This window comes from Sorex araneus, chromosome 2 (genome assembly GCF_027595985.1).
Source record: "Sorex araneus isolate mSorAra2 chromosome 2, mSorAra2.pri, whole genome shotgun sequence".
Lineage (NCBI taxonomy): Eukaryota > Metazoa > Chordata > Mammalia > Eulipotyphla > Soricidae > Sorex > Sorex araneus.
Genome location: NC_073303.1, coordinates 232,800,033 through 232,827,205, shown reverse-complemented (window position 1 = coordinate 232,827,205; position 27,173 = coordinate 232,800,033). Strand labels below are relative to the sequence as shown.

Genomic DNA, 27,173 nt, shown 5'->3' with positions numbered 1-27,173 from the left:
CACTCAGGAATTATTCCTGGCGGTGATCAGGGGACCATATGGGATTTAGGGAATTGAACCCGGGTTGGCCGCATGCAAGGCAAACGCCCTACCCACTGTGGGCCCCTTTCCTTTTTCTAATGAAGACCCCACTGGCAGGATTTAGGGTAACACACCCGCAGGGAGATTTTTGGGTGACCCCGGGAACAACCTAGCACTGGGATTTCCGCTGGGATGCTGAGTGAGTCCTTGCCAGTATCTGGGCTGTCTCCCTGGTGACATCACCACAGTGGATGTCCATGGAGTTCATCTGGGCCTGCAGATGGAGTGTCTGTCCCAGGGAGGCAGGGGTGCATGATGCACGTTTCTGCAGCTGCTAAGACAGGCCAAGGAGGTGCATCATGAGGAACATGGACTGGACACACCACAGAGACCACTCATTACAGCTGTGGACGGCCTGGAGCCTCAAACACGTGCGCACACACACACACACAAACACATACACACTCCAAGCAGGTACACACATGCACACACACCCTGAAGCAGGAACACACACACAAACACACATCAAATGGGCGCACGCGCACACACACACACACACACACAAGCAGACAAACACACCAAGTGGGTACACATGCCAAGCAGTCACACACACACAGAAGCGGGCACACACACACACACAGAGTTTGTGTTTTGAGGCCACACCAAGCAGGGCTCTGGGATGCTCCTGGTGTGGCTCAGAGGCGGGGGTGAGTGCCCTTCCTGCAGTCTTACTGGCCTGTGACTCTGGGTGCTGGGACTGCAGCTCAGAGCCTGAGCCCAGCCGTGGGAGGGGGGGGTGGCCAGCCCACGCTCCCATGCTCCTGCCCCGTGTTGGTGCGTGTCTCTGGGTGGGTGGGCTCATGTCCCGACCCGGCTGGCTGGCAGGACCCCCAGGGTCTGCTCTCCCACAGAACTCTTCTGATTCGGACTGTCTGCATCCGAGTTTCCAAGGCAACAGCAGCACAACCTGCTGACGCCTGGAGCAGCGCGAGGCCTTGGCGGCCACCTCTTGTCTCACCCCCAATTTCCAGGCAGTTTCGGGAGCTGTTTCCACCAAGTGCTGCGGCTTTAAAGAAGGAAGGAAAACCCAGACTTGGACTTGAACCGTCACATCTTCCTGGGTCCTGCATATCTGCATTTTAGGGGGATGCAAGGTCAGCCCTCAGACCTATGGGTGCTGGCCAGGGGACCTCAGGTCATCAGTGGCCACAGCCCCACTGTCTGTGTCTCTCCAGACCTATCACTACTACCTCCTCCATTTATTATCCATCGGTCATCCTTTTTCTCTATCATCCTTTTTCTTTCTTTTTTTTTTTGAGGGGGCACACCCGGCTGTAGTCAGGGCTTATTCCTGGCATTACTCTCAGGGATCACTCCTGGCAGTGCTCAGGAACCAGACGGCATATCAGGGATTGAAACTGGGTTGGCCACATGCAAGGCCTGTGCCCTCCCCACTCTGACTCCAACCAATCTTCTATTATTGATCCATTTTTCTCTCTCCTATTGATTCTGTTTCTTCAAGGACTCAAACCCAGCTGGATGGTGGGAATTGGTGAGGTCACTTGTCACGGTGCCTGCTGGTTCTGCTGAATCCTTTTTTTTTTTTTTTGAGGGGGGGTGCCACACCCGGAGGAGCTTAAGCTTACCCTTGGCTCTGCACTCAGGGATCACTTGTGGCAGGTCTGGGGGCCTACCTGGGGTGCTGGGGATTGAACCGTAAGCAAGGCAAGTGCCCTCCTTGCTGCCTTTCCACTCTGGCCCCCTTATAAGAATATAATACCAGGCCTATGCCATCCCTAGTCTCTGACGTGTGTGATGGCTCGGGTACATTTGCCACGTGGGTCTCTGATGCGGCCCCTCCCTGACTGCTCTTTCCTGGCCCTGTGAGAGGCCTCGTAACTGGCTGGGCCCAGGGCTCAGAGTTTGCACACCTCACCTGTGTGCCGTCTCCATGTCCCCTCTGTGCCCTGTCTCTGCGCCCCGTCTCTACGCCAGGTCTGCGTGCCTGTCTGTGTGCCCATATGCACGCTTCATCAAGCTGGAGAGCAGAAATCTTTTTGTTGTTGTTGTCCTTTTTTGGGTCACCCCGGGTGATGCTCAGGGCTTACTCCTGACTCTGCACTCAGGAATTACTCCTGGTGGTGCTTGGGGGACCGTATGGGATGCTGGGGATTGAGCCTGGGTTGGCCACGTGCAAGTCAAACGCCTTCCCCGATGTGCTATCGCTCCAGCCCCTGGCTTGTCTCTTATCTCTCCCGCTTGTCTCTTTTTTGCTCTTTGAGGCTCATGTTCTCCCTTGAACACTAATTCTTGTCCTCCCTGCTAGGAGCCAATGCCTGGGAACCAATATGTCAGTACAAACTGACCTGTAACTAAGGAACAACCACTTCTTGGGAAAAATATCAAAGTACCTTTTGAAGGTTGCAGAACAATGCCCAGGGTAACTGCCATCAGGGCCCACATCCAGTTTCGTTAAACGTTTGCATTCTTTGCTATTCTCCCATTCTGCCCACTTCCTCATATAATCAATTATAAAAGACTAGCTTAGGAGAAATAAAATTGGAGCTTGCTCCCATTCTTCTTGTGTCCATCTCTTTCTTTTGTGTCTGTCTGTGTCTGTCTCTTCTTGTGTCAGTCTCCTTTTCACTCGCGCACCCTCTCCTGGCTACCCACGTTGACCAAGTCCCGCGGGACGGGACACTCCGTGCCCCATCTTTCTAAGTTTTGTTCAATAAAAGCTATTTTGCTTTTCCAAAATAAAAAAGCAGGACTCTTCAAGTGCAATAATAACCCTCACGAGGGGCTGGAGCGATAGCACAGCGGGTAGGGCATTTGCCTTGCACGCAGCCAACCCGGGTTCGATTTCCAGCATCCCATATGGTCCCCCGAGCACCTCCAGGAGTAATTCCTGAGTGCAGAGCCAGGAATAACCCTTGTGCATCCCTGGGTGTGACCCAAAAAGAAAATAATAACCCTCATGAATCTCTTTTGGTCCTCCAGGACCTTGCGGCGGGCCAGAAGCAGCGCAGCAGGTTTGGGTGTCCCCATGTCCCAGCGCCCAGCGGGGGTGAACTGTAGAGTGGAGCAAACTACGGGGAGGGCAGGATATAAGAAGACAAGGCGTCCTCGCTCTGACAGGGGTTCTCACCGAGTCGCGTGCCTCCAGGAAGCAGCTCGTATCCAGTGACACAGGCGCGGTGGACGCTCCGACATCATTACCGCATCCACTCTGCCCCACCGCACAGCTCACGGCGACTCACAGTCACTGACACCTGCCCCCCACAGGAAAACTGGCCAGTCCCAGGACAGAGCCACCCAAAATGGTGTCCCCGGGGGCCACCCTTCCCACCAGCGCCGAGCAGGGCTGTCAGGATAGTTCAGTCGTGGTGACAGTTATCTGTGTCACGCTGATCTCGAGTGGACTCTGCAGGGAGCGGAGCTCGAGGTGAGGGCTTGCGTGCGAGTCTCTGGTCTGGGAGATGGTGAAATGGGGCCGCGGTGGGAAGCGGAGAGGGAGGCAGACGTCATGCCGTGTCCTGGGGAGCACCGTCGGGGATGGCCTCAGCTGGAGCAGTACTTGAGGTGACGCGCTGGGGTGACAGTTCTGTCCCCCTCACTCCGCCCCCTCCCACCGTGTCCAGTTCACTATTGATGATGTGGAGCCGAAGTGCTCCAAGCAAACACAAAGGAGCAAATTTGAGAGAAGAAAGTTCCAGACGTTACACTTGCCCAGGCAGAAGGAGTCGGGCCGAGCAATGAGTGAGGTGGGGATGGATGCCTCTGGGGGTAGCAGCACGACCTCACAGGGGAAACTGGGGAGCAGCAAAGATTCGGGAGAGCCAGTCCCCCTCCCTCCGGTCCCCGGAAGCCGTCCTTCCTCGGGGACAGTGGTCACCCCTTTCTCAGCCTTGCACTTCCCCTCTCCTCCACCCCCCTTCCTGCCCCTCGCACTGCTGGTGGGCGCGCTGGGGTGTTGTGAAGGACCCCTTACCTTTGCAGGTCTTGTGAGGGAAGGTGAAGACCTGTAGCCCAGACTCGGCCTTGAACCCAGATTTGTAGGAGCCGTGGGTGTGTGACAGCTAGTGTGTTCAGTAGGAGGGACAGTGTGGGACACGAGCCTTCCCGGGACCCCTGGAGCTAAGGTCCCTTCCATTTTCCTGCCGGGAGCTCACAGGCCACCAGAAAATCATCAGAGGGGCCGGGTGATAGGACAGAGGGAGGGCGCTGGCCTTGCATGAGGCAGAGCCAGGTCCCCCAAGCCCTGCCGGAAGTGATCCCTGAGTGCAGAGCAAGGACTACCCCATGAGCATCTCCCTTGTGACCCCAAAACACAAACAAATAATTCATCAGCACCTGCAGCTCACATTCCAGACAAAAGGGAGATTCCTGAGTGTGATACCGGCGGGAAGGTCGGGGGGATGTTTTGCACAAAATCTTTTTTTTTGGTGGGGAGCTTGTTTGGCCACTCAGAACAGTGCTCAGGGTTTGCTCCTGACCCTGGGGACTGAGCTGGGGTCAGTCACACACAAGGCCGCTGCCTTTGCTTTACCCCCTGGACCATCTCTCTGGCCCTAGCTCAAGGCCGTAACAAACTCCTGCGTCATCTGTCTCTGCCCACTACAGTGTTTGCTGCTGGGTTTCATTTGCCATTTTCACTCCACAGTGTACACTATGGCCACTTACAAAAGGGCAACAAATAGAAAAGACAGGGTAATAGAGATTCCAGCCAGAGGGACACTGGACAAGAGGACGCCTGTCAAGTTCTACCCAGACAGCCTTCTCCTCCGGCTTCCTGGAGGACGGGGCCACCCTTGGACACACCCTCGCTGCCTCTTGGCCACCTCAGCCCTGTCCAAGGCATGTCTGACATTCAGAGCTGCTCTCGACATTCAGTGCAGCTTAGCAGAATGCACAAGCCTGTAGCAGGGAAACAAGGTGAGGGGGGAGGGGGAGAGAGAGAGAGACAGAGAGAGACAGAGACAGAGAAAGACAGACAGAGAGAGAGAGAGAGAGAGAGAGAGAGACAGAGACAGAGACAGAGACAGAGACAGAGACAGAGACAGAGATGAAAGACTAAGGAAAAGTCCCAGGAACTTTCCAGGGAAATGTCATAGAGCGCGGTGGAGAGAATCAAGCCATCACTGACAGGATTATCTCTCTGGTCTCTGAGATCCGTGACACTTTTTACAGGGGGTCACACCTGGAGATGCTCAGGGCTGACGCCTGGCACTGCACTCAGGGATCACTCCTGGCAGTGCTCAGGGGACCCTAGGGGGTGTTGGGGATCAAACTCAGGTCAGCCGCATGCATGGCAAATGCCCTCCCCACAGTCCTGTCACCTGCCCCATCTCATCCTCCACCTCCATGTGAGGTGTTCTCGGCGTCCCGTCACTCCTCCTAGCCTTCCTGCCCCTGTGAGTGCTCCCAGCACATGCTGAGATCTCGTTCACTTCGGAGCACTCCTCTGTGACTCTGAAGTCATGGAGAATTCATTGCAGCAAGGCTAGCTCTGGGTTCAAGCCCCAGCATCCCATATGGACCCCCCAAGCACTGTCAGGAATAACTTCTGAGCATGGCTGGGTGTGGCCCAAAATACAAAACAAAGGAAGCTATGAAGGCAGACAGGAAATCATTGAAGAAGAGGCAGAGGCATTTCTCAGCTGGAGCCCGGGGAAAACCTCGATGAGAATTTGAGACGGTGGTGAATTAGGGACCCCTAATACACAGGGCAGGGTGTTCAGAGGACAGTGAACCAAAGGAGACAGGAAAGGGCGTTTGAATGGATGAGACGGGGCTGGGCGACAGCTGCCAACAAGAGGCTGGAGCACTAGTAGACTGGGAGGGCATTTACCTTGCAAATGTCCCACCTGGGTTTGATCCCTGGTACCCCCGGGGTCCATAACCCTGCTCGGAGTGATCCCTGAGTGCTGAGCCAGGAGTAATTTTGCCCCCCCCCCAAAAAAAAACCCACAAAAACAAAACCCAGAAGGCAGAGGCCAGAGGGAGGTCAGGGAGCAGGTGACCGTCCCTGGCAGGCACCACGGGTGTGCGTGTGATGCTCCAGGCCCTGCTCGAGCCCTCAGTGTCTATGGGACTGAGCTTCCCCATGTCAGCAGCACCCTGAGAACTGACCTCTGCCTCAGATCAGGTGGCACGGTCCCCAGCAAGTGAGCTTTCCTGTCTCTCCATCCCCACCCCTGCCTCTGCTTCTCACTCCCTTCCTGGGCACTTGTCTGCTCTGGGCCCCTGTCTCCAGGTCGGGACTTCCTGGGAGGAGATGCTGGCCTGGGAGGGCAGGCTGCAGGGGCTCCTTAGCGTCATGACACTGTCCATGTAGTAGGGGTGGACTTGGCTATATTAACTGACCCAATGAATCTCGTGAAACCCAGTTTTAAGCAGGTCAGAATTCGGGGTACCAGGGCCAGATCAATTGTGTAGGGCGTTTACCCTGCATAAAGCTACCCTGTATATTGATCCCATATACAATCCCCCAAGCACCACCAGGAGTAACCCCTGAGCATCACTGGGTGTGACCCTAAAAGCCAAGAAAGTGAGACACCACTCCAAGACTGGTGAGCCCCTTTAGAGAAGGAAGCTTTGAGAGAAACTAAAGGTAAATGGAGAGTACCATGCTAAATGAAATGAGTCAGAAAGAGGGACAGACATAGAAGGACTACACTCATTTGTGTAGTATAAAATAACATCACATGAGGCTGGCACCCAAGGACAGTAGATACAAGGGCCAGGGGGATTGCCCCATAGCTGGAAGCCTGCTTCATGAGTGGAGGGGAGAAGGCAGATGGAGTAGAGAAGGGATTACTAAGAAAATGATGGCTGGAGGAACCAGTTGGGATGGGAGATGCATGCCGAAAGTAGATAATGGACCAAACATGATGACCTCTCAGTGTCTGTGTTGCAAGCCATAATGCCCAAAGGTAGAGAGAGAGTATGGGGAATATTGTCTGCCATAGAGGCAGGGGAAGGGTGGGAAAGGGGGGGGTATACCCAGGATATTGGTGGTAGGGAATGTGCACTGGTGGAGGGATGGGTATTTGATCATCGTGAGATAGTAACCCAAACATGAAAGCTTGTAACTATCTCACAGTGATTCAATAAAATTTAAAAAATTTTTAAAAAAAGAAACTAAAGGTCAAGAGAAGAATGTAAAAAGTCTGCCAAGGCCCCAGGCCCTTCCTCTGGGCCGTGGCCCTCAGTAGCCCCTCACCCTGCTCCTCCTCTAGCCCACCAGGCTCGTCACCCTGAGTTAAGAAACTATAAAAGGAGGGGCTGGAGCAATGGGACAGCAGGGAGGGCGTCTGCCTGGACATGGCCATCCTGGCTTCTGTACCCGACGCCCCATAGGGTCCCCTGGGCACCACCAAGAGTGACCCCTGAGTCAGTCCTGAGCACCGCCAGGTGTGGACTAAACCAATAAGAAGGTACAAAAATAGAAGTGTCTGGTTCTCTTGAGATTCCTGCAGATGAAAAAATGTGAAGGAAGTTTCCTAATTCCCCTTTCTATGTACTCAGCCACTCTTATGATTAAATTTAGCTAATTAACTTATACATTTTATTATTATATTTGGGGTTTTCGCCATACCCTGCAATGCTCAGGGCTCTGCACTTGGCTACACTTGGCTCTGCACTCAGGAATCAATACTGGTGGTGCTCAGGGACCATATGGGATGCTGGAGAATGACCCCAGGTCTGCTGTGTACTAGGCAAATGTCCTCCCTGCTGTACTATAGTCCCAGCCCCAACTTAAACTCTTTAGAAATGCTATACTTGGATTATGACAAGATACAAATCAGATCCCTTATTTTCAATAATTTATCAATGCTGATAGTGTTCAAGTTTCTCGCTTGTACCTACACATAGAGTACTTTGTCCTTAGGCTACACTGCCCCCTTCTGAGAAAAGTGAGGATTAGAATCTCAAAGTAGCTTTAAAAACTGGGTATCAGGAAGCGGATTTAAGTACGAATGAAGGTCTTAATTTTTAGTGTATGAGAAGCCAAGGCAAATTCTCTGAGACATTCTTATTTTACAAATATCACCTTAATTTTCTTATTATATTCTTATTGTACTTGAAAATTCTGATCCAAAGATACCTGCTAAGTTAAAAAGCTAAATCTAGGGGCTGGAGCAATAGCACAGCAGGTAGGGCATTTGCCTTGCACGCAGCCGACCCAGGTTTAATTCCCAGCATCCCATATGGTCCCTGAGCACTGCCAGGAGTAATACCTGAGTACAGAGACAGGAGTAACCCCTGTGCATTGCACAGGGTTTGTTTTGGGTGTGACCCCAAAAGAAAAAAATTAAAAAAATAAAAAGCTAAATCTGATCGTGGAAGTGGACAAGTATATAGAAATGGAGTTAGGAAATTTTTTCATATACCACCCATTCATCCTGAACAATGCTACAGAAAGCAGAGCCAGGAGGTGCCAGAGACAGTAGGGAGGGCACCTTCCTGGCATGCAGCTGGCTCAGCTTTCTGTCCCTGATGCTGCATAGAGTTCCCTGAGCACTGCCAGGATGATACCTGAGTACAGAGCCAGGAGGAAACCCTGAGCATAGCTAGGTATGTCCCCAAAACAACAACAATAAACAATGTTGATAGAAATAATATACTCGCAGTAATTATCACCAATTTGTTGTTACACGAGTTATTTGGAATTAGGGTTTTCAATAAACAATACATGAGTTTTGTTAGAATGATCTATATTTAACAAAATGCATGGATCAAAACATAGTGTTGGGTTTGACAGGTGTATTGGTACATGAAATCAACACTGCCCTTTTTTTTGGGGGGGGGCACACCCAGCGAGGCTCAGGGGTCACTCCTGGCTCTGCACTCAGGAATTACCCCTGGCTGTGCTCAGGGGACCATATGGGATGCTGGGAATCGAACCTGGGTCGGCCGCATGCAAGGCAAACGCCCTACCCGCTGTGCTATCACTCCAGCTCCAACACTGCCTTCAAGACACAGGAAGTCTGTACCTGGAAAGACACTAGAGCAGGGATGGCGCTTACCTCGGACATGGCTGGCCTGGGTTCCATCCCTGACAGCCCATAGGATTCCCCCTGGTCTATCAAGAGTGATCCCAGAGCACAGAGCCAGGTGTGGTGCCTGAACACAGTCGGGTGTGCCCCAAAATCTTTAAAAAGAAAAGTCTGCAATTCCAAAGAGTTCCTGCCTGATATTAGTTGTTTTTCCGTTGCACTGTGGGCAGACTCTGCTCCGTGTTACTGGACCTTACTATCTGTTGAGATTTGCTGTCAATTATATTGCAACATCAAGAACCGGGGTTTGAAATTCAGGTTAGGAAGATACAGGAAGTGGGGGGCGGGACAGGAGAAGGGGCTCTAAGGAATGGACCCGCTTGCCCTCTGGCTCCTCGACTCTGCCTTCCTCCCTACTCAGACCATTGAAAGGAGCTGGTCCCCTCTCAGGTAGGGGGCTCCCAGAAGCCGGGTGGGGGGTCCCTAAGCCTACAGGAGGCCGGTCCCACGTGCACCACCTGTGTGCAGCTTTGTGCGTCTGCACGGCCCATCAGTCCCGGCTCACTGGTATCCCCTGCTCCAATCCCACACACCCCAACCTTCCCCAGGCCCCGCCCCTGGTGCCTCATTCACCGGCCGGCCCCGCCCCGCTATAGGCCCCGCCCACAGCTTCTGAGCCACGCCCATCGCACGATAGTTCCCGACCTGGGGGCTGCTGCCACAGAGTCTGGCTCCGCCCCTCCAGGTCAGGATTGGTTGGTGCCCCTGCAGGGGCGGGACTTCCCCCCGGTGTCATGGTAACAGAGGTCCGCCCTTCTTCGTGTTTTCCGGTCTCGGTCCAGCGTGGCAGGGCGGGGGCGGCCCGAAAATCACGGGCCCGCTCCTTCCGGCCACGGCCTGTCTCCGAGGAACCCGGAGCAGCCACTTCCGCTCTGGCCCTAGACGTGTGTCCGGCCTTGCTCAGCCTAGTCCGCCATGGAGGCGCCCCGGGGCCGCCGGAAGTGAAGGGCCGGAAGTGAGGCGTTCCTGTGCCCGGAAGCGAGTGCGGCGGTGGGAAAGATGGCGGCGGCGGGCAGCGCGGAGCCGTGCGGCGCTCGGCCTTGCGCGGCCGGGGCCGACGGGCAGCCCCGGCCCCGGCCGCAGCCGCGCGCGCCCCTGGCCGCCGGGCCGGCGCTCATCGCGCGCGGCGACGAGCTGGTCGCCGCCGTGTGGCCTTACCGGAGGCTGGCGCTGCCGCGGCGCCTCACGGTGCTGCCATTCGCGGGGCTGCTTTACCCGGCCTGGCTGAGCGCCGCGGCCGCCGGCTGCTGGGGCTGGGGCAGCAGCTGGGCACAGGTGCCCGAGGCCGCGCTGCTCACTCTCGCCGCCATCTGCCTGGCGCACGCGCTCACCGTGCTCTCGGGGCACTGGTCCGTGCACGCGCACTGCGCGCTCACCTGCACCCCGGTAAGTGCACGCGCACGGCTCGGGGCTCTCCCAGCCGCCCTGACCCTGCGCTGCCGGTGCCTACTGGGCCGCCCTGTGTCCCTGGGTTCCCCCATGCCTTGTCGGTTTTGCGAGGGCTGGAGACATCCGCGTGCCCTCGAGTCACTGCCTCTCTGCAGCGTGAGGGCTGCAGCGGAGACAGGGGCTTCCCCCAGGAAGCAGCAGTGAGGCGCCAGGAGTGACCCTTAACCCCGAGATTGGGTGAGGGCGAGTGTCCCGGCTGTTCCTCTGCTCCCGAGGGCAGGGAGTGTTGCAAGAAGGAAAGACTCGCCAGAGACTCTGGAAGAGGTAGAGCAGGGATGGTACTTGCCTTGCCAGTGGCTAACTTGGGTTTGATCCCCGGCTCCACATATGGTCGCTGGAGTAATGCCAGGAGAGACCCCTGAACACAGCCCCAGGAGTAAGTCCTGAGCCCCGCCAAAGATGAGCCCTCCACATCTCTACCAAGACCTAAGCCAAGGAGGGGGCTCATGCACCTGGACTCAGGAGCTTTGCCTCTGAGGGGGCAGACAGCCCCCAAAAGAGGAATGGAGAGAACTTGGAAGGAGTGCACTCCCCGGACGCGTGGCCTCCTCTGGGTCTGCAGCGGCACCAGCAGCCGCTTCTGTCCTTCCCTGCCGGGCAGGCAGTTGAGAGTAGGTTGGTGGCGGAGGTCTCAGTCGCGCTTTGCCAGGGTGTAAGGTGAGAAGAGCCAGTGGCGCCTCCTCAGAGGCCCAGGGAGAAGGTGCCAGCCGCGCTCAGGCTGGCCGGCAGCGCCATTGGCACGCTCCTTGCTGCTCTGGCTCCAGGAAGGATGGTGGGTCTGGCTCTCGCCCTTCTTTGCTGCCAGCCCGGGCAGCCGTGCCCTCCACAGGGCGTGGTGCCTCGCTTACAGTGTCACCGAGTGTCGGGGTGGGGGTGGATCTGGCCGGGTGATCCCTGGGAGGGCCAGAGGGCAGAGGAACAGGTGTAGGGGCCTTGCTTTGGTTTGGTCTTGATTTGGGGGCTGCGCCTCGCTGTCCCCAGGCCTTCCCAGGCCTTCCCGCGTGCCAAGCCTGCACTCCAGTTTCTTGCCTGAATGCGATCCTCAGTCCTGGGAAAACTTTGTCTTGGAGGCTGGTGCCTGCTCCCAACGCCCCTCTGCCCCACTGTGCACGCCTGTGCAGTGTTTGGTCCCGGGCCTCTTCCAGCAGTGCAGGGGTGTGGCAGGCAGCCCCGCTGTGGGCCAGGAATGTTCCAGCCTTTAGACTCTTCCTGGGCCCGGGAGGCAGCCGGGATGGGCCTTCCCAGGGGCTGGAACAGAGGTCAGCAAAGGCCAGCAGTGAGCAGTGTGGCCAAGTGTGCTGGTCCCTGGGCCTTGGGGACTGTGGGCTGGAGTCCCGGGTCCCTGGAATAGTGACGCTGTCCCCTGCCTCTACAGGAATACGACCCCAGCAAGGTGACCCTGGTGAAGGTGGTGCCCACCCCCAATAACGGCGCTACGGAGCTGGTGGGCCTGCGGCGGGATGAGGTAGGCTGGTGGGTGTGTGGAGAGGCCTGGGTGCTGCACCCCAGTCCCTGGCCTCTGCTGTAGACCCCCCTCACCCACAGGGAGAAGACGGGCAAGAAGTGCTGTGGTTCGAGTTCCAGAAGATCAAGTACTCCTATGATGGGCTGGAGAAGAAGCGCTTCCTGCCGGCCGCCTTCCCCGTGGCCAACCCCTTCTCCTTCTACCAGAGCTGCCGGGGCCTGCAGGACACTGCCGAGATCCGTGCTGCTGAGAAGAAGTTTGGCAGCAACAAGTGAGTGGGGAGCTGGAGTGGGCGCCTCCGTCTGTCACCAATTGCCCCTGCATCCTCCTTCTGGGGGAGCCCCCCACGCCCCCCACAGGCACAGCCTGAGCTCAGCCCTTCTAGCCTCACTCTGAGGTCTCAGATGAGCTAGTGCTGGGGGGTCCCCCAAACCAACCCCACCTGGTGCTGTGATGCTTGGTGCAGCCGTGCGGCTGGGGGCCCAGGCTCTGCCACTTCCCCTGGCCTCAGTGGCTCTGGGGCGGGGCCAGTCTGCAGTTCCCCCTTCACCCTGCTGGCGGCCAATGGGGAGGACTTTGTTGGCCCCTGGCCAATGACACCATGCTGGGGTGGGGGTGGGGAGCACTCAGCTGTCTCAGCTGCTCAGGGCCCCTCCCTCCTGGCCTGTCACTGCGGTGGTATGAGTCCCCCCTGCAGGGCAGCTGCCTGCAGCCTGGGAGTGCGTGCACGTGTGTATGTGTAGTATGTACACGTGCGCGCATGTGCATGCGTTCCCAGGCTGCAGGCCAGAGGTCGGCCAGGGGTCGGTTGACCCCACTGTTGCCTCCGCAGGGCCGAGATGGTAGTGCCTGACTTCTGGGAGCTGTTCAAGGAGAGGGCCACAGCACCCTTCTTTGTCTTCCAGGTGGGCTGGGTGCTGGGGGCAGGCATGTGTGTGGGCTCTGTTGCCCGGGAGGATCTTTGGGGAGGCCCTGGTGCCCGGGAGGGTGAGGGTGGGGGGCTCTGGTGCCATGGAGGGTGTGTGTGCGAGGGGGCTCTGGTGCCTGTGGGCCCTGGCGTTGCATCACACAGGTGTTCTGCGTGGGGCTCTGGTGTCTGGACGAGTACTGGTACTACAGCGTCTTCACACTGTCCATGCTGGTGGCCTTTGAGGCCTCCCTGGTCCAGCAGCAGATGCGGAACATGTCAGAGATCCGCAAGATGGGGAACAAGCCGCACATGATCCAGGTGGGGCCACGGGGTAGTGAGGGGTCCCCCCCAGCCCGAACCCAGCAGTGACAGCCACCCCTGCTCAGGTCTACCGCAGCCGCAAGTGGAGGCCAGTGGCCAGCGACGAGATTGTGCCCGGGGATATCGTCTCCATTGGTGAGCCCCAGCCTGGCTGTCCCCCGTCTGCCCAGAACCCCGGGGCCTGCCCGAGCCTGGCCTCATCCCTGCTGCCCACAGGCCGCTCCCCGCAGGAGAACCTGGTGCCCTGTGACGTGCTGCTGCTGCGCGGCCGCTGCATCGTGGACGAGGCCATGCTGACTGGGGAGTCGGTGCCCCAGATGAAGGTGCGCCCTCCCGCAGGGGAGAGGGGGGAGGGGAGGGGGAGGGGTGCTTCCCTCTGATGCCGCAGCCCCGCCTGCCCCCAGGAACCCATTGAAGACCTCAGCCCCGAGCGCCTGCTGGACCTCCAGGCCGACTCCCGGCTTCACATCATCTTTGGGGGCACCAAGGTGGTCCAGCACATTGCCCCCCAGAAGGCCACCACGGGCCTGAAGCGTAGGTGCTCGGGGGTGGCCGGGTCTGCCTGTGCCAGCTGGGTGTGGTACGGGTGGGCGCAGGTGACATGCTCTCCCCCCTCCACAGCGGTGGACAACGGCTGTGTGGCCTTCGTGCTGCGGACCGGCTTCAACACGTCACAGGTGTGGCAGCACGGTGCCCGGTGCCGCGGCCCTGGTTGTTCAGTGGGGCTGGGAGGGGGCCTGGCCTCTCCCGGGCCCCTTCCGTATACGTGAGTGTTTCCTCAGGGCAAACTGCTGAGAACCATCCTTTTTGGGGTGAAGCGAGTGACGGCCAACAACCTGGAGACCTTCATCTTCATTCTCTTCCTCCTGGTCTTTGCCATCGCGGCAGCTGCCTACGTGTGGATTGAGGGTAACTGACCGCCCAGCCTGCCCACCCCGCCCCTGGGCCCGCGGGAAGCAGCCTGGTAGCCCCCGTGTGTGCCCACAGGCACCAAGGACCCCAGCCGCAGCCGATACAAGCTCTTCCTGGAGTGCACACTCATCCTCACCTCCGTCGTGCCCCCGGAGCTGCCCATCGAGCTCTCCCTGGCGGTCAACACGTCCCTCATTGCCCTGGCCAAGCTGTGTGAGCTGCCTGTGGGCGGGGACAGGCTGGGGCTCATTGGTGCACAGGGGCTGTGGTGGGCAGGGCCATGGGCCTGGTGGGCCATGCATGGTGGGCGGGGCTTCTGGGGTTCCTGGAGCTAACCTGCTCGCTCACTGCTGCAGACATATACTGTACTGAACCTTTTCGGATCCCCTTCGCGGGCAAGGTGGAAGTGTGCTGCTTCGACAAGACGGGGACCCTCACCAGCGACAGCCTGGTGGTGCGCGGTGTGGCCGGCCTGCGGTGAGCATCTTCCACAGAGCCCCTGGGCATTGTGAAAGGGGGACACAGTGTTCCTCTGCCCAGCTGACCTGTCCCGGGGTCCCTCTCCCCAGTTCACCTGTCCCAGGGTCCCTCTCCCCAGCTGACCTGTCCCAGGGTCCCTCTCCCCATATGACCTGTCCCACTAAGTCCCTGACCCCACCTGTACAGGGATGGGAAGGAGGTGACGCCTGTGAGTGGGCTCCCTGTGGAAACGCACCGGGCGTTGGCCTCCTGCCACTCACTCATGCAGCTGGACGATGGCACGCTGGTGGGTGACCCCCTGGAGAAGGCTGTGCTCATGGCTGTGGACTGGACGCTGACCAAAGGTGAGGGCCACAGCCAGGCAGGCGGTGGGGGAAGGGGGCACGGCTGCCTGCTGGAGCAAAGGCCCTCAGGACTCCTGCTTATTTGTTTCCAGATGAGAAAGTATTCCCCCGAAGTATAAAAACTCAGGGGCTGAAAATTCACCAGCGCTTTCATTTTGCCAGTGCCCTAAAGCGAATGTCCGTGCTCGCCTCCTACGAGAAGCCGGGCTCCACTGACCTCTGCTACATCGCAGCCGTGAAGGGGGCCCCCGAAACCCTGCACTCCATGGTGAGCTGCCCCCGGAGGGGGTGAGGGGTAGGGATGGCCCTGGGGTGCTGGGTGGTCAGTAACACTTCCACATCCCACAGTTTGCCCAGTGCCCACCCGACTACCATCACATCCACACGGAGATTTCCCGGGAGGGAGCCCGCGTCCTGGCGCTGGGGTACAAGGAGCTCGGGCACCTCACCCACCAGCAGGTAAAGGCGCTGCCCTGTGCCACCCCCGCCCCAGTACCCTCTGTTCAGACTGGCGGCCCACCTCCCAGCAACACCCCATGTGCTCTGTGCCCGTGCCCTGTGAAACGTCATCGGAGGTGGGGACTGCCCAAAGATGCCACAGCACCCGTGCTGTTCCCTCTGACCCTCGTGTGTCCCCAGGCCCGGGAGATCAAGCGGGATGCCCTGGAGTGTGGCCTCAAGTTTGTCGGCTTCGTCGTGGTCTCCTGCCCGCTTAAGGCTGACTCCAAAGCCGTTATCCGGGAGATCCAGAACGCCTCCCACCGAGTACGGCAGCTCAAAGGGCGACGCAGGGGCGGGGGTCCCGGGACCCCTGGCCCTTCTGATCGGTCTCTCACAGGTGGTCATGATCACGGGGGACAACCCGCTCACGGCCTGCCACGTAGCACAGGAGCTGCACTTCATTGAAACGGCGCACACCCTGATCCTGCAGCCGCCCCCTGAGAAGGGTCAGTGGGCTGAGGGGGAGCACTGACCCCAGGGCACACAGGCCACCGCCTGGGCTCCTGAACCTGAGGTGCCCTCCTCCCGCGCCGACCTGTCGTTCCCTTGGTGGCCTGCAGGTGGCGCCTGTGAGTGGCGCTCCATTGATGGCAGCATCGTGTTGCCCCTGGCTCACGGCTCGCCCCGCGCCCTGGCGCAGAAGCACGCGCTATGCCTCACGGGCGACGGCCTGGCCCACCTGCAAGCCCAGGACCCCCAGCAGCTGCTGTGCCTCATCCCTCACGTGCAGGTGTTTGCACGCGTGGCCCCCAAGCAGAAGGTGGGTGCCAGCGGCCCCAGGGCGGCATTGGGCAGGGCCCGGGGCCGCAGCGTCTCTTTAGCCCAGCTCTGCCCGCGCAGGAGTTCGTCATCACCAGCCTCAAGGAGCTGGGCTACGTCACCCTCATGTGTGGGGACGGCACCAACGACGTGGGAGCCCTGAAGCACGCCGACGTGGGTGAGCGCTGGCGTCATCTGCTGGGGAATGTGTGGCCCCCAGCTGGCTTCCCCGCTCCTGACCCCGCATCCCTCCAGGCGTGGCGCTCCTGGCCAATGCCCCTGAGCGGGTGGTAGAGCGGCGACGGCGGCCCCCCCGGGACAGCCCCGTCCTCAGCAGTGGTGGCAGGAACACCTCCAGGTCCACCAGGCAGAAGTCGGGGCTCCCGTCCCCCGAAGAGCAGTCAGCCTCCCAGCGGGTGAGTCTCGGGAGTGGCCCCTGAGGCCCCCAGCCCCCTGCCAGGCTCATCCTGCCCCCTGCTGCTTGCAGGACCGCCTGAGCCAGGTGCTGCGGGACCTCGAGGATGAGAGCACCCCCATTGTGAAGCTGGGGGATGCCAGCATCGCTGCCCCCTTTACCTCCAAGCTCTCATCCATCCAGTGCAGTGAGTACCCCCACCCGGCTCTCATCCCCTGGGCGCCTGCCCCAGGCCTCACCCCCATACCCCTGCCTCCCCTGCAGTATGCCACGTGATCAAGCAGGGCCGCTGCACGCTGGTGACGACGCTGCAGATGTTCAAGATCCTGGCGCTGAACGCGCTCATCCTGGCCTACAGCCAGAGCGTCCTTTACCTGGAGGGCGTCAAGTTCAGTGATTTCCAGGCCACGCTGCAGGGCCTGCTGCTGGCGGGCTGCTTCCTCTTCATCTCCCGCTCTAAGGTGGGTGTTGCAGCCGCCCGGCTCCACTCATCAGGGCCGCCTGCTGGCCCCGCGCCCCTCACCTCCCCTCTGTGCCCCACAGCCCCTCAAGACCCTGTCCCGAGAGCGGCCCCTTCCCAGTATCTTCAACCTGTACACGGCTCTGACCGTGGCGCTGCAGTTCTGTGTGCACTTCCTCAGCCTCGTCTACCTGTATCGTGAGGCCCAGGCCCGCAGCCCCGAGAAGTGAGTGCGGGCTGGGGGCAGGGGCTGGTGTAGGGGTGGATGGGACGGCTCAGCCCTGAGCTGCCACCCCTGCGAACGTCTCATTCTGCAGGCAGGAACAGTTTGTGGACTTGTACAAGGAGTTTGAGCCCAGCCTGGTCAACAGCACCGTATACATAATGGCCATGGCCATGCAGATGGCCACCTTTGCCATCAACTACAAGGTCTGCCTGACCCCGTCCACACCCCTGGCCCTCTCCAGCCCCCCGACCCCGCCCAGCCCCCCAACCCTGCACCTCCCCTGCCCGCAGGGCCCGCCCTTCATGGAGAGTCTCCCTGAGAACCGGCCACTGGTGTGGAGCCTGGCCTTGTCCCTGCTGGCTGTCATTGGCCTGCTCCTGGGCTCTTCACCCGACCTCAACAGCCAGTTTGGCCTGGTGGACATCCCAGTGGAGGTGAGTGATCTCAGGGCATGGCCTCGGAGAGCCCCCAGGGTCTCCCAGGAACTCACAGCTTCATGTCCACCCATAGTTCAAGCTGGTCATCGGCCACGTGCTCGTGCTGGACTTTTGCCTGGCGTTCCTGGCTGACCGCGTCCTCCAGTTCTTCCTGGGAACCCCAAAGCTGAAAGTGCCTTCCTGAGAGGGCGGTGGCTGCGCCCCTGGCAGGCAGAGCCACTTGGGGTTCGGACTGAGGGGAACCCTGGGGCCTGCAGGGGGGGGCAGAACCTGCCCAGGAAGCGTCTCTGGTGAATAAAGTAGTATCCGCGGTTTTAAGAAGCCTGTGTTTGCCTCTGTGTGTGGGTCGGGGATGCATTTGGCTGCCACTGTCCTGACAAAGGCCCCGTGGGGCTCTGGGATATATGGTTGCACGCGGACAGCTCACAAACTGCCCTGTTCCCAGCACTTGGAGCATGCTCTGCAGGGCTGTGGGTCCCTAGGGGAGCAAGATGCTTTGGGGCGTTGTGGGCTTGAATCTGGGTGCTCTCCAGCACAGTGCCAGCTGCAGGAGCCAGCCCAGTGCCAAGGCCTTTCAGCTACAGTCAGAATGAGACAGGGTGTCAGGCCTCCACTAGGGGGCGCCATGGCACCGGCTGGCAGGGTGGATTTCAGGGGTGCAGGCTGGCTCCATCCAGGTCACTCACTGTCATCCCCTTGTTCATCAGTTTGCTCAAGTGGGCACCAGAAATGTCTCCATTGTGAGACTTGTTACTATTTTTGGCATATCGAATACACTATGGGTAGCTTGTCAGGCTCTACTGTGCAGGCGGGATACTCTCAGTAGCTTGCGGGGCTCTCCAGGAGGGACAGAGGAATCGAACGAACCCAGGTTGGCCACGTGCAAGGCAAACGCCCTACCCGCTGTGCTATCACTCCAGTCCCCATTCAGGTCATGAGTGTGAAAGACTGGGTGGGGGAGGGACGTGCTGGGGCTTTGCACTGGGAGCCCAATACCGAATGGAGATCTGTGGACTTCAGTGGTCCTTCCAGCCTGGGCTAGAGAAGGGGCCGCGCAGCTGGGTGGGGCTAGAACTGGTCTTTGGGGCGGGGCCTGGCGCTGGCTTGGGGCGTGGTCTCAGCAGATGAGCCACGGGGTGTGGCCCCGGTGGGGCGGGGCCTCGGTGGGCGGGGCCGGCCGGGCGTGGTGCGGAACTGGGCTGCTGTGGCCGCCGCAGGAAATCGGGGCTGTGCCCCGCCAGCGCGCGATCCCTCCCGTCCCTGTCCTTGTCCCTGCCGAACGCCCTCGGACCCGGGCCATGGACGCAGCCGAGCCGGGTAGGCGGTGGGGAAACGGAACTAGAGAGGGGAGTCCCCCACTTCCTAAATTGCGGGCGCCGCCTGTTCCTCCGTGCCCAGGGAGCGGGCAAAGAGTTCCCGAATGGGGAGCAGGCGGGGAGCCTCCACGGTGGGCCCTCCCCAGGCTAGAGGCACCGGACACCCGCCCTGTGCCCCGTCGCCCCTTTGGAGCCCGCACCCCGGATGCTGGGGGAAGGGGCCCAGGAAAGGGAAGTAGCCGCTTCTGCTTATGAAATTTGCCGTGGGGGTGGGGAGTCCGGTGGGTGGCAGTGTCCCCTCGCTTGCGGCGGCTGCCAGGCCGTCCTCTGTCCCCGGTCTTTGTGCCGCTCCATGCTAGCCGCGTCCCTGGTGATTCCCGCCGTCGCAGTGCCTGCCTGTCCCACGTGCGTGTCCATCTGTCAGGCCCCGAGGTGCAAGCGGCTCCATTGTCAAGTGCGCTCTTGGGGCCTGCCGGGGGTGGGGGGGAAGGCGAGGGGGGGGGGAAGTGGCTGCATCTGGGGCTTGTGTGTTGTTTGGCCAACCCCCTACCCCCACCCCTGCGTTTGTGTGGGTGTTGCTGCTCCTCGGAGCAGCTGTCTGCCTGTGCAAGTCCATCTGTCCCCCTCCGTCAGCCCCACCCGCCACACTGGCCTCCATCCTTCTAGCTCCAGGGCCAGCCAACCCCTGCCTCTCCAGGCCTCATGCTTTGTCGTTCTGCCTCCTTCCCTCCCTGTCCCCTATCCCTCTCCTCTCCCTCCCTGCCTCCAAATAAGTGTGTATGTGTGTCCCCCCACCCCACCCTGGGTGGAGGGAGGTCCTCACTGACCCTAAGTGACACTGCACACACCTCCAGGGCCACCACCCGTCCCCGAGTGTAAGAAGAGGTACAGCGACATATTCCACAGCTTGGACAACCTTGAGATCTCACTGGGGTACGTGTGAGTCTGTCTGGGTCACCCCCAAATCCAGCCAGGACCCCCTCTACCTCCCTAAGTTTTCCCGGGGCTCTAGCCTGAGATCTCACTCAGATCCATCCTGGAATTCAATCCACTGACAATCCTCAGTGTGGACCCAGGTGACCCCAGCTCATTCTTCTAGAACCCGCTTAAAATCTGAGGTCCTTTCCTAAGATCAGTCTGAGTCCCAGAGTTCCCTGGGGTGTTAAGCGCCCACCTCTAAGAAGGCTTCACCAGCCCCCCACGCTCCCAGGTACAGGGGATGTCTTGGAAGTGATATCCAGGACCCCTGCCCCGGAGCCCTCCTCCCCCCAGTAGACTGACAGCTTTAGTTCCCAGGACCCTGGAGATGTTGGCTGGAGAGCCGGTACTTTTCGGGGACCCTGACTCAGATAAGACCCTCACAGGCACTGTGGTGAGTCTGGGGGTGGGAAGCGGGGGGCTGGGACAGGAAAGGGGCGCCAGGAGGTGGGCCCGCTGCCCCTCTTGCTCCTCAGTGCTGTTCCCCTCTCCCATCAGACCGATGAGCTGAGCCAGTGGAGCGGCCCCTCCCCGGAGGTTCCTGTCCCCCTGTCAGGTAGAGGGGCTTCCAAGGGTGTCCCCACACACTATCTCGACGCGCAGCCTGCCCCAGCCAGAAGAGGGACACTGGACCAGAAATGGCAGTGGGGGGCACTGCAGGGAAGAGGCCCCTGCGTATCTGGGGTGGGGGGTCTGGGGAAGAGCTGCGGGGGGAGGGCAGTGGTCCTCGGCATGCCCCCTTCTGCCCCAGGGGAGGAGCTGGACCTGAGGCTGGTCCGGACCAAGGGGGGCGTGGATGCTGCCCTGGACTACGCCAAGACCTGGGGCCGCTACGCCAAGGAGCTGCTGGCCTGGACAGAGAAGAGAGCCAGTCTCGGTGAGCCCCTCAGCGCGCCCACAGCCCCCCAGCTCCCTTCTCCCCACGTGCTCTCACACCCGCATGTCCCGCAGAGCTGGAGTTCGTCAAAGGCATCATGAAAATCGCGGAGGCCGGCAAAGTGTCCATCCACCAGCAGGTAGCAGTAGCCCCTGCCCAGCCGCCAGAGCCCTCGGCCTGCTCTCACCTCTCCTTACCGCCCCCTCCCGCCCCACCCCCCAGAGCCACATGCCCCTGCAGTACATCTACACACTCTTCCTGGAGCACGACCTCAGCCTGGGGACCCTAGCCTTGGAGACAGCGGCACAGCAGAAGAGAGATTACAGCCAGGTGAGGGCCTGCTACATGCACCCCTACACCCCCCCCAGCCCCTCCCTACCCCTGCCATCTGCTGAGGAGGAAGCTGAGGCCCAGGGGTGCTGAGGAACTGTCCTCAGGAAACCCAGCTAGGATTCAAAACAGTTTCCTGGGCCATTGCTAAATTGTTTGTGTGCTGGGGCGGCTGCGAGACGAGGGTGTTAGGGGGGCCTGGAAAAGAGCCATGGGGAACCCCGCGAGGGCGGTAAGGGAGAGCAGGGCCGGGTGAGAAGAATCCGACTGGAGATGGGGCCCGAGGCTGAAAGGCGCCCCCCACACCCCCACCCCAGCCCCTGGCGGCCAAGCGGATGGAGATCGAGAAGTGGCGGAAGGAGTTCAAGGAGCAGTGGATGAAGGAGCAGAAGCGCATGGTGAGCCGAGGGGAGGGAGCACGCAGGGCCGTGTGGGCGCCGCACCCCGCGCTCCCGCACCCGTGACCCGCGACCCCCCGCAGAACGAGGCGGTGCAGGCGCTGCGGCGCGCACAGGTGCAGTACTTGCAGCGCTGCGAGGAGCTGCGCGCGCGCTCACAGGCGTCCCCCGAGGACCCGGCGCCCCAGGCGTCCCCGGGGCCCAGCAAGCAGCAGGAGCGGCGGCGGCGCTCCCGGGAGGAGGCCCAGGCCAAGGTGGGTATCACGCGGCAACCCCCGCCCAAGCACACCCCCCCGGACTGCGGCGCGCCTCCACATGCGCCCCCCGCGCCCCGCTTCCTGCAGGCCCTGGAAGCCGAGGCGCTGTACCAGGCCTGTGTGCGGGAGGCCAACGCGCGGCAGCAGGACCTGGAGGCCACCAAGCAGCGGATCGTGTCGCACGTGCGCAAGCTGGTGCTGCAGGGCGACGAAGTGCTGAGACGGGTGAGCTGCGCCCGAGCGAGCCGTCACCACCCCTGCTTCCAGCCCCGTCTGGGTCTGGGCCCGGGAACCAACCTCGTGGGAGCCAGGCCCCGCCCCGCCCCGCGACCCGCTCACCGCCCTGCCCCGCCCCCACGCCGCGTCCCCGCCCGCCGCCCCGCCCCTGTCGTGATCACGCCCACGCGCGCCGCCCTCCCCCACAGGTGACCCTAGGACTGTTCGCGCTGCGGGGTGCGCAAGCCGAGAGGGGTCCCCGCAGCTTCTCAGCCCTGGCCGAGTGCTGCGCGCCCTTCGAGCCGGGCCAGCGCTACCAGGAGTTCGTGCGTGCGCTGCAGCCCGAGGCCCCGCCGTCCCCGCCGCCGGCCTTCATCTTCCAGGAGTTCGTGCCCAGCGCAAGCAGGTGCGCCCATGTGTCCGCGCCTTGGCGGGGACGCGCTGCTGGGTCGGGAGGATCAGAAAGCAGATTTCTCTCTCCCACACACACACCCCTTAGAAGAAGGGATGCTAGTTTCGGGAGAGGAAGGATTTGGGGATGATAACACTGGGCTTGCATATCAGGGAGGTGTATGTGGGGACCCCGCGGCCCATCTTTGTCCTGGTTGCCACACTTCAAACTACCCCTCTCAGTTCCCCTCTGGACGGAAGGAAGCATTCCGGGGGTCCCCCACCTCGGCTGGAGGAGAGCACAGCAGAGCAGGGGTCTTGGCGGGAGGCAGGTGCAGGCTGGCACGGTGAGTGCATCAGGAGGGGGTGCGGGCAGCGGGGATCCAGTCCAGCGGGCGCACACTGACCCACAGACCTTCTTCTCCTAGGGACCCCAGGCCCCACTCTGGCCAGCGATGGGGACAGTGAGTCCCGGTCCTTGGATTCTCCCTCTTCCAGCCCAGGTGTGGCCAGGACCCAGCCCTGACCCTGTCCACGCTCCAACCTGCCCCATGTCTCTGAGCAACTTCTCCACACCCCCTTTCTGCGTGCCCCATCCCCGATGGCATCTCAGGTGGTTGTGGAAAGTGAGACCCCCATATCCACCCCATGCCTCCACCCGTTAGGTGTGGGCGCCCGGCGGTTGGTGAAAGTCCCGTCCACGGGCACCGAGTCCTCCGACGACTTTGAGGAGCGAGAACCGGGTGAGACTGGAAGCACGCAGCCCGGGGGAGTGGGGCAGGGGGACATGGTGCCCGCACTCCTGACCACAGGCCCCGCGGCCCCAACAGATCTGGGCGATGGGCAGGAGAACGGGCAGGGCAGCCCCTTCCGGAAGTGGACGCTGTCGAGCGCGGCGCAGACCCATCGGCTCCGGCGGCTGCGGGGCCCAGCCAAGTGCCGGGAGTGCGACGCCTTCATGGTCAGCGGGACGGAGTGTGAAGAGGTGGGCACCCCTCCCACCTGCACCACCTTCCTCCCCTGCGCCTCATCCCACAAGGCCCCCTGTGACCCTGTCCCTGCCCCTACCCCAGTGCTTCCTGACCTGCCACAAGCGCTGCCTGGAGACGCTGCTGATCCTCTGCGGCCACCGTCGGCTGCCTGCCCGCTCGACCCTCTTCGGGGTGGACTTCCTGCAGCTCCCCAGGGACTCCCCGGAGGAGGTGCCCTTCCTTGTCACCAGGTGCACAGCGGAGATGGAGCAGCGCGGCCTGAACGTGCAGGTGCCTCCCACCTTTCCCCTCTGGCCCTGTCCCCCAGCTCAGGGGGCCTCAAGGCCCCATGTCTCGAGTGTCTGCCCCCCACCCCTGCAGGGCATCTACCGGGTGAGCGGGTCGAGGGTGCGCATGGAGCGGCTGTGCCAGGCCTTCGAGAACGGCCGCGCGCTGGTGGACCTGTCCGGGCACTCCCCACACGACATCTCGGGCGTCCTGAAGCGTTTCCTCCAGGAGGTTGGTGGGGGGTGGGAGGGCAGAGAAGGGCAGGGCGCCGCAGTCCATCCACCCCTGTCCGACCTGCCCTTCTCCCCAGCTCCCAGAGCCCGTGGTCCCCTTTCACCTGTACGACGCCTTCATGTCTCTGGCCAAGACGCTGCGTGCTGACCCGGGGCGGGATCCCAGCACCCCCGTTCCCAGCCCCGACACCATCCGCGCGCTCAAGGCGCTCCTGCTGCTGCTGCCCCACTCCAACTACAGCACCCTGCGCCACCTCGCCGCCCACCTCGCCAGGTGCCCCCTGCCCCCCACCTCGCCACGTCCCCCTCCCCTGCCCACCTCGCCACGTGCCCCCCCACCTCGCAAGGTGCCCCCCACACCCACCTCACCAGATGCCCCCTGCCCCCCCAATTCCCACCTCTGAGCTCCTTATTTCCTTCTGGGGGCCACACCTGGTGATGCTGGGTGGTTACTCCTAGCTCTGTGCAGGAATCACTCCCGTGGGCTCAGAAAACCATCTGGGGTACCGGGGATTGCCCCGCCTCTCCGGCCCGATGACCACTCTGTTTTCTGAAGCCTGGGCCCTCCCTGTCCCCAGGGTGGCCGCGCAGTTCGCGGAGAACAAGATGTCTGCCAACAACCTGGGCATTGTATTCGGGCCCACGCTGCTGCGCGCCCCTGCAGGCCCCGGGCCTGCCGCGGTGGCCTGTCTGCTGGACTCAGGCCACCAGGCCCAGCTGGTCGAGTTCCTCATTCTGCACTACGAGCACATCTTTGGCCTGGAAGAGCTGCCTCCCGACCCCGGGCCCGTCACACACAGTCCCGAGGCCCCGCGCCTTAGCCTGGACCCCCTGACCTCAGAGCCCGACTCTGACACCAATGCCGACCCCCACAGTGCTCTGGAGACATGCTCTGAGCCCACGGACCCCGAGGTAGGAAGCTGGGGCTGTGGGCACAGGAGGGTCTCTCAGGCGTCGGCCTCCCTCCCTCCTTCCTCCCTCCCTCTTCCCTCCTTCCTCCCTCCCTCCCTCTTCCCTCCTTCCTTCCTCCCTCCCTCCTCCCTCCCTCCCTCTTCCCTCCTTCCTCCCTCCCTCCCTTCTCCTTCCTTCCTCCCTTCTTCCTTCCTTCCTCCCTCTCCTCCATCCCTCATCCTCCTTTCTCCTTCCTTCCTCCCTTCCTCCTCTCTCCTTCCTTCCTTCCTTCCTCTCTCCTTCCCTTCCCTGTCTTCCTCACTCCCTTCTTCCTTCCTTCCTCCCTCTCCTCCATCCCTCATCCTCCTTTCTCCTTCCTTCCTCCCTTCCTCCTCTCTCCTTCCTTCCTTCCTTCCTCTCTCCTTCCCTTCCCTGTCTTCCTCACTCCCTTCTTCCTTCCTTCTCTCCTTCCTCTCTCCATTCCTTCCCTGCCTGCCTTCCTCCCTTCTTTCCTCCCTTCCTTTTCCTTTCTTTCCCTCCCTCCCCCCACACTCCTTCCTTCCTTTTCCTTAAGAAACTTTCAGGGGTGCTTAAGGCATTTGCCTTACACTGGGCCAATCTAGGTTCAATCCCCAGTGTGTTCCCACCGCTGTGAAGTTCTGTCCGGGGGTCACTCCTGAGCCCAGCCAGCCCAAGCCGCTGAGCATTGCAGCGTGTGGCCCCCAGATCAACAAAAACAGGCTGAACAAATACTGCGGGGGTCCCCAAACCAAACAAGATGCACAAAGAAAGACCTTCCCAGGCTCCAGCGTCAACACTCTCTGCCCCTGCGAGCCCTGAGCTGCCCCCCAACCCCCGCTGCCACAGTCCAGGCGAGGTCCAGGAGTGCAGGGGTGCAGGGCGGTTGGACCTAGTGGCCCAATGTGAACGCATGAAGAAAAGTCTTCACTGGAGAGTCAGAGAGAGGATGGGGACAACTGACCCGGGCTCCTGCCCGAGCACCCCGTAAGGCCCCCCCCAAGCCTTACCAGAAGTGATCCCTGAGCCCAGGGCCCCCCAAAGGCGTTTATTTGCCCACAAAACTCCTAGAGGGGGCCTCCCTGCCCCGCGGGAAAGCTGGAGTGAGAGTCTGACCGGGTAGCCAGCACCAGGCGGGGGGCATCGAGGCTTCAGTGCTGGGCTGAGTGGCGGGGGGCTGGCCATGGACGCTCCGCGCCCTGGATGTTCTGTCCGGCACAAACCCGGGGCTCCCCCAGCAATGCCAGCTAGCCCGGGTCTCCCTGCAGCCTCCAGCCCCACAGCCTGTCCGGACGGAAGCGGTGGAAGACGCCAGCAACCTGGGAGAAGCCGGTGAGTGCGCTGAGGAGGCTGGGAGTTGGGGGCGGGGTGGGGGTGGGGTGGCTCAGCACCGACCACCCCTTCCTCATAGCCTCGGATCAGGGCTCTGAGGACTCGCTTCTGGGGACACAGTCTCGGGGTCATTTCAGCCGCCAGCCTGTGAAGTATCCTCGGGGCGGCCCGCCGCGGCCGGTCCCCCACCAGCTGTCATCTTCCAAACTGTGTGAAGAGGAGCCCGTGAGGGCCGCCCCCTGCACGGGGAGTCTGCGGGGGCGGGGCGCCACGGTGCCCTCCTGCGACGGCAGCCCCCTGCGCCGTGCCCCTCTGCCCAAGCACTTTGAGATCACCCAGGAGACGGCCCGGCTCCTGGCCAAGCTGCCAGGGGAAGCCGTGTGCGAGGCCTCCTGCCGCCCTGACACCCAGGCGGTGGATGGAGTGGATGACCACCTCTGACCACTGTCACCCAGGGGCCCAGGATGCCCCCCAAGAATTCACTGTGGGGGGGGGTGCCCGGAAATTCCGGGTGAGGAAAGATTTCCCCCCCCCCAGCTGGAAAGGGGCTCCCCTCTAGACCCCGGTCAACACCAGACTTCGGGGCTGCTCAGGGTCAACACTCAGGGTTAATACAGGTTGTGGGGTTCTTGGGTTGCCCCTAGTCTCTAACCTCTGGGACAGAGAAGAGGAGGAACCCCAAAAAGCCTCTGCCACTTTTGCTGACCAGACTGGGTGCCAGGCTGGGTGGGCGTGGACTGGACCCCTCTCCCCGCCACGCCCTGTGAATCTCAATAAACCCTGTCTGTGCACCTGGGGGCCGCGTCTCTGCAGAGAGAGCTGGTGTCTGGGGAGTGGGGAGCGGTAAGCGAGCCCCGAAGTTCCTGTACCTACAGGTACCGGGCAGGGCCTGGGCACAGGGCTGAGTCACGCGGCC

General features: G+C 61.2%; 2 protein-coding genes across 3 annotated transcripts; both read left to right on the top strand.

Moving 5' to 3' along the window:
- Nucleotides 1–10,067: 10,067 nt before the first annotated feature.
- On the top strand, nucleotides 10,068–18,077 carry ATP13A1 (ATPase 13A1). The gene is made up of 26 exons (XM_004616633.2): nucleotides 10,068–10,469; nucleotides 11,908–11,997; nucleotides 12,078–12,268; nucleotides 12,830–12,902; nucleotides 13,070–13,225; nucleotides 13,294–13,363; nucleotides 13,445–13,551; nucleotides 13,633–13,762; nucleotides 13,850–13,905; nucleotides 14,011–14,137; nucleotides 14,216–14,353; nucleotides 14,497–14,617; nucleotides 14,807–14,964; nucleotides 15,057–15,232; nucleotides 15,313–15,423; nucleotides 15,604–15,729; nucleotides 15,803–15,911; nucleotides 16,026–16,225; nucleotides 16,306–16,402; nucleotides 16,480–16,640; nucleotides 16,712–16,826; nucleotides 16,904–17,100; nucleotides 17,183–17,325; nucleotides 17,417–17,528; nucleotides 17,616–17,759; nucleotides 17,836–18,077. The coding sequence occupies exons 1-26, from the start codon at nucleotides 10,083–10,085 to the stop codon at nucleotides 17,944–17,946; spliced, it is 3,606 nt and encodes a 1,201-aa protein (XP_004616690.2). The 5' UTR covers nucleotides 10,068–10,082; the 3' UTR covers nucleotides 17,947–18,077.
- An 859-nt stretch (nucleotides 18,078–18,936) lies between these two features.
- GMIP (GEM interacting protein) lies at nucleotides 18,937–27,025 on the top strand. 2 transcript variants are annotated; one of them, XM_012934527.2, is made up of 21 exons: nucleotides 18,937–19,079; nucleotides 19,933–20,011; nucleotides 20,375–20,450; nucleotides 20,555–20,612; nucleotides 20,808–20,933; nucleotides 21,008–21,072; nucleotides 21,156–21,263; nucleotides 21,581–21,661; nucleotides 21,745–21,915; nucleotides 22,006–22,143; nucleotides 22,344–22,540; nucleotides 22,768–22,871; nucleotides 22,953–23,027; nucleotides 23,190–23,267; nucleotides 23,355–23,509; nucleotides 23,598–23,786; nucleotides 23,877–24,014; nucleotides 24,094–24,290; nucleotides 24,595–24,928; nucleotides 26,194–26,257; nucleotides 26,337–27,025. In XM_012934527.2, exons 1-21 carry the CDS (start codon nucleotides 19,061–19,063, stop codon nucleotides 26,696–26,698), a joined length of 2,814 nt encoding a protein of 937 aa, XP_012789981.1. In that variant the 5' UTR covers nucleotides 18,937–19,060; the 3' UTR covers nucleotides 26,699–27,025. The 2 variants fall into 2 exon arrangements, with proteins under 2 accessions (XP_012789981.1, XP_054984092.1); XM_055128117.1 differs by having other exon boundaries at nucleotides 26,348–26,430.
- The last annotated feature ends 148 nt before the right edge of the window (nucleotides 27,026–27,173 follow it).

Bases quoted from the DNA above. Each gene is read 5' to 3' on its own strand.
- ATP13A1 (XM_004616633.2), top strand. From the start codon at position 10,083: ATGGCGGCGGCGGGCAGCGCGGAGCCGTGCGGCGCTCGGCCTTGCGCG. The intron at 11,998-12,077 runs GTAGGCTGGTGG...CCTCACCCACAG, and splicing joins TGGGCCTGCGGCGGGATGAG to GGAGAAGACGGGCAAGAAGT. The intron at 14,138-14,215 runs GTAACTGACCGC...GTGTGCCCACAG, and splicing joins TGCCTACGTGTGGATTGAGG to GCACCAAGGACCCCAGCCGC.
- GMIP (XM_012934527.2), top strand. The intron at 23,028-23,189 runs GTGTGGCCAGGA...TCCACCCGTTAG, and splicing joins TTCTCCCTCTTCCAGCCCAG to GTGTGGGCGCCCGGCGGTTG. The intron at 24,015-24,093 runs GTTGGTGGGGGG...CCTTCTCCCCAG, and splicing joins TGAAGCGTTTCCTCCAGGAG to CTCCCAGAGCCCGTGGTCCC.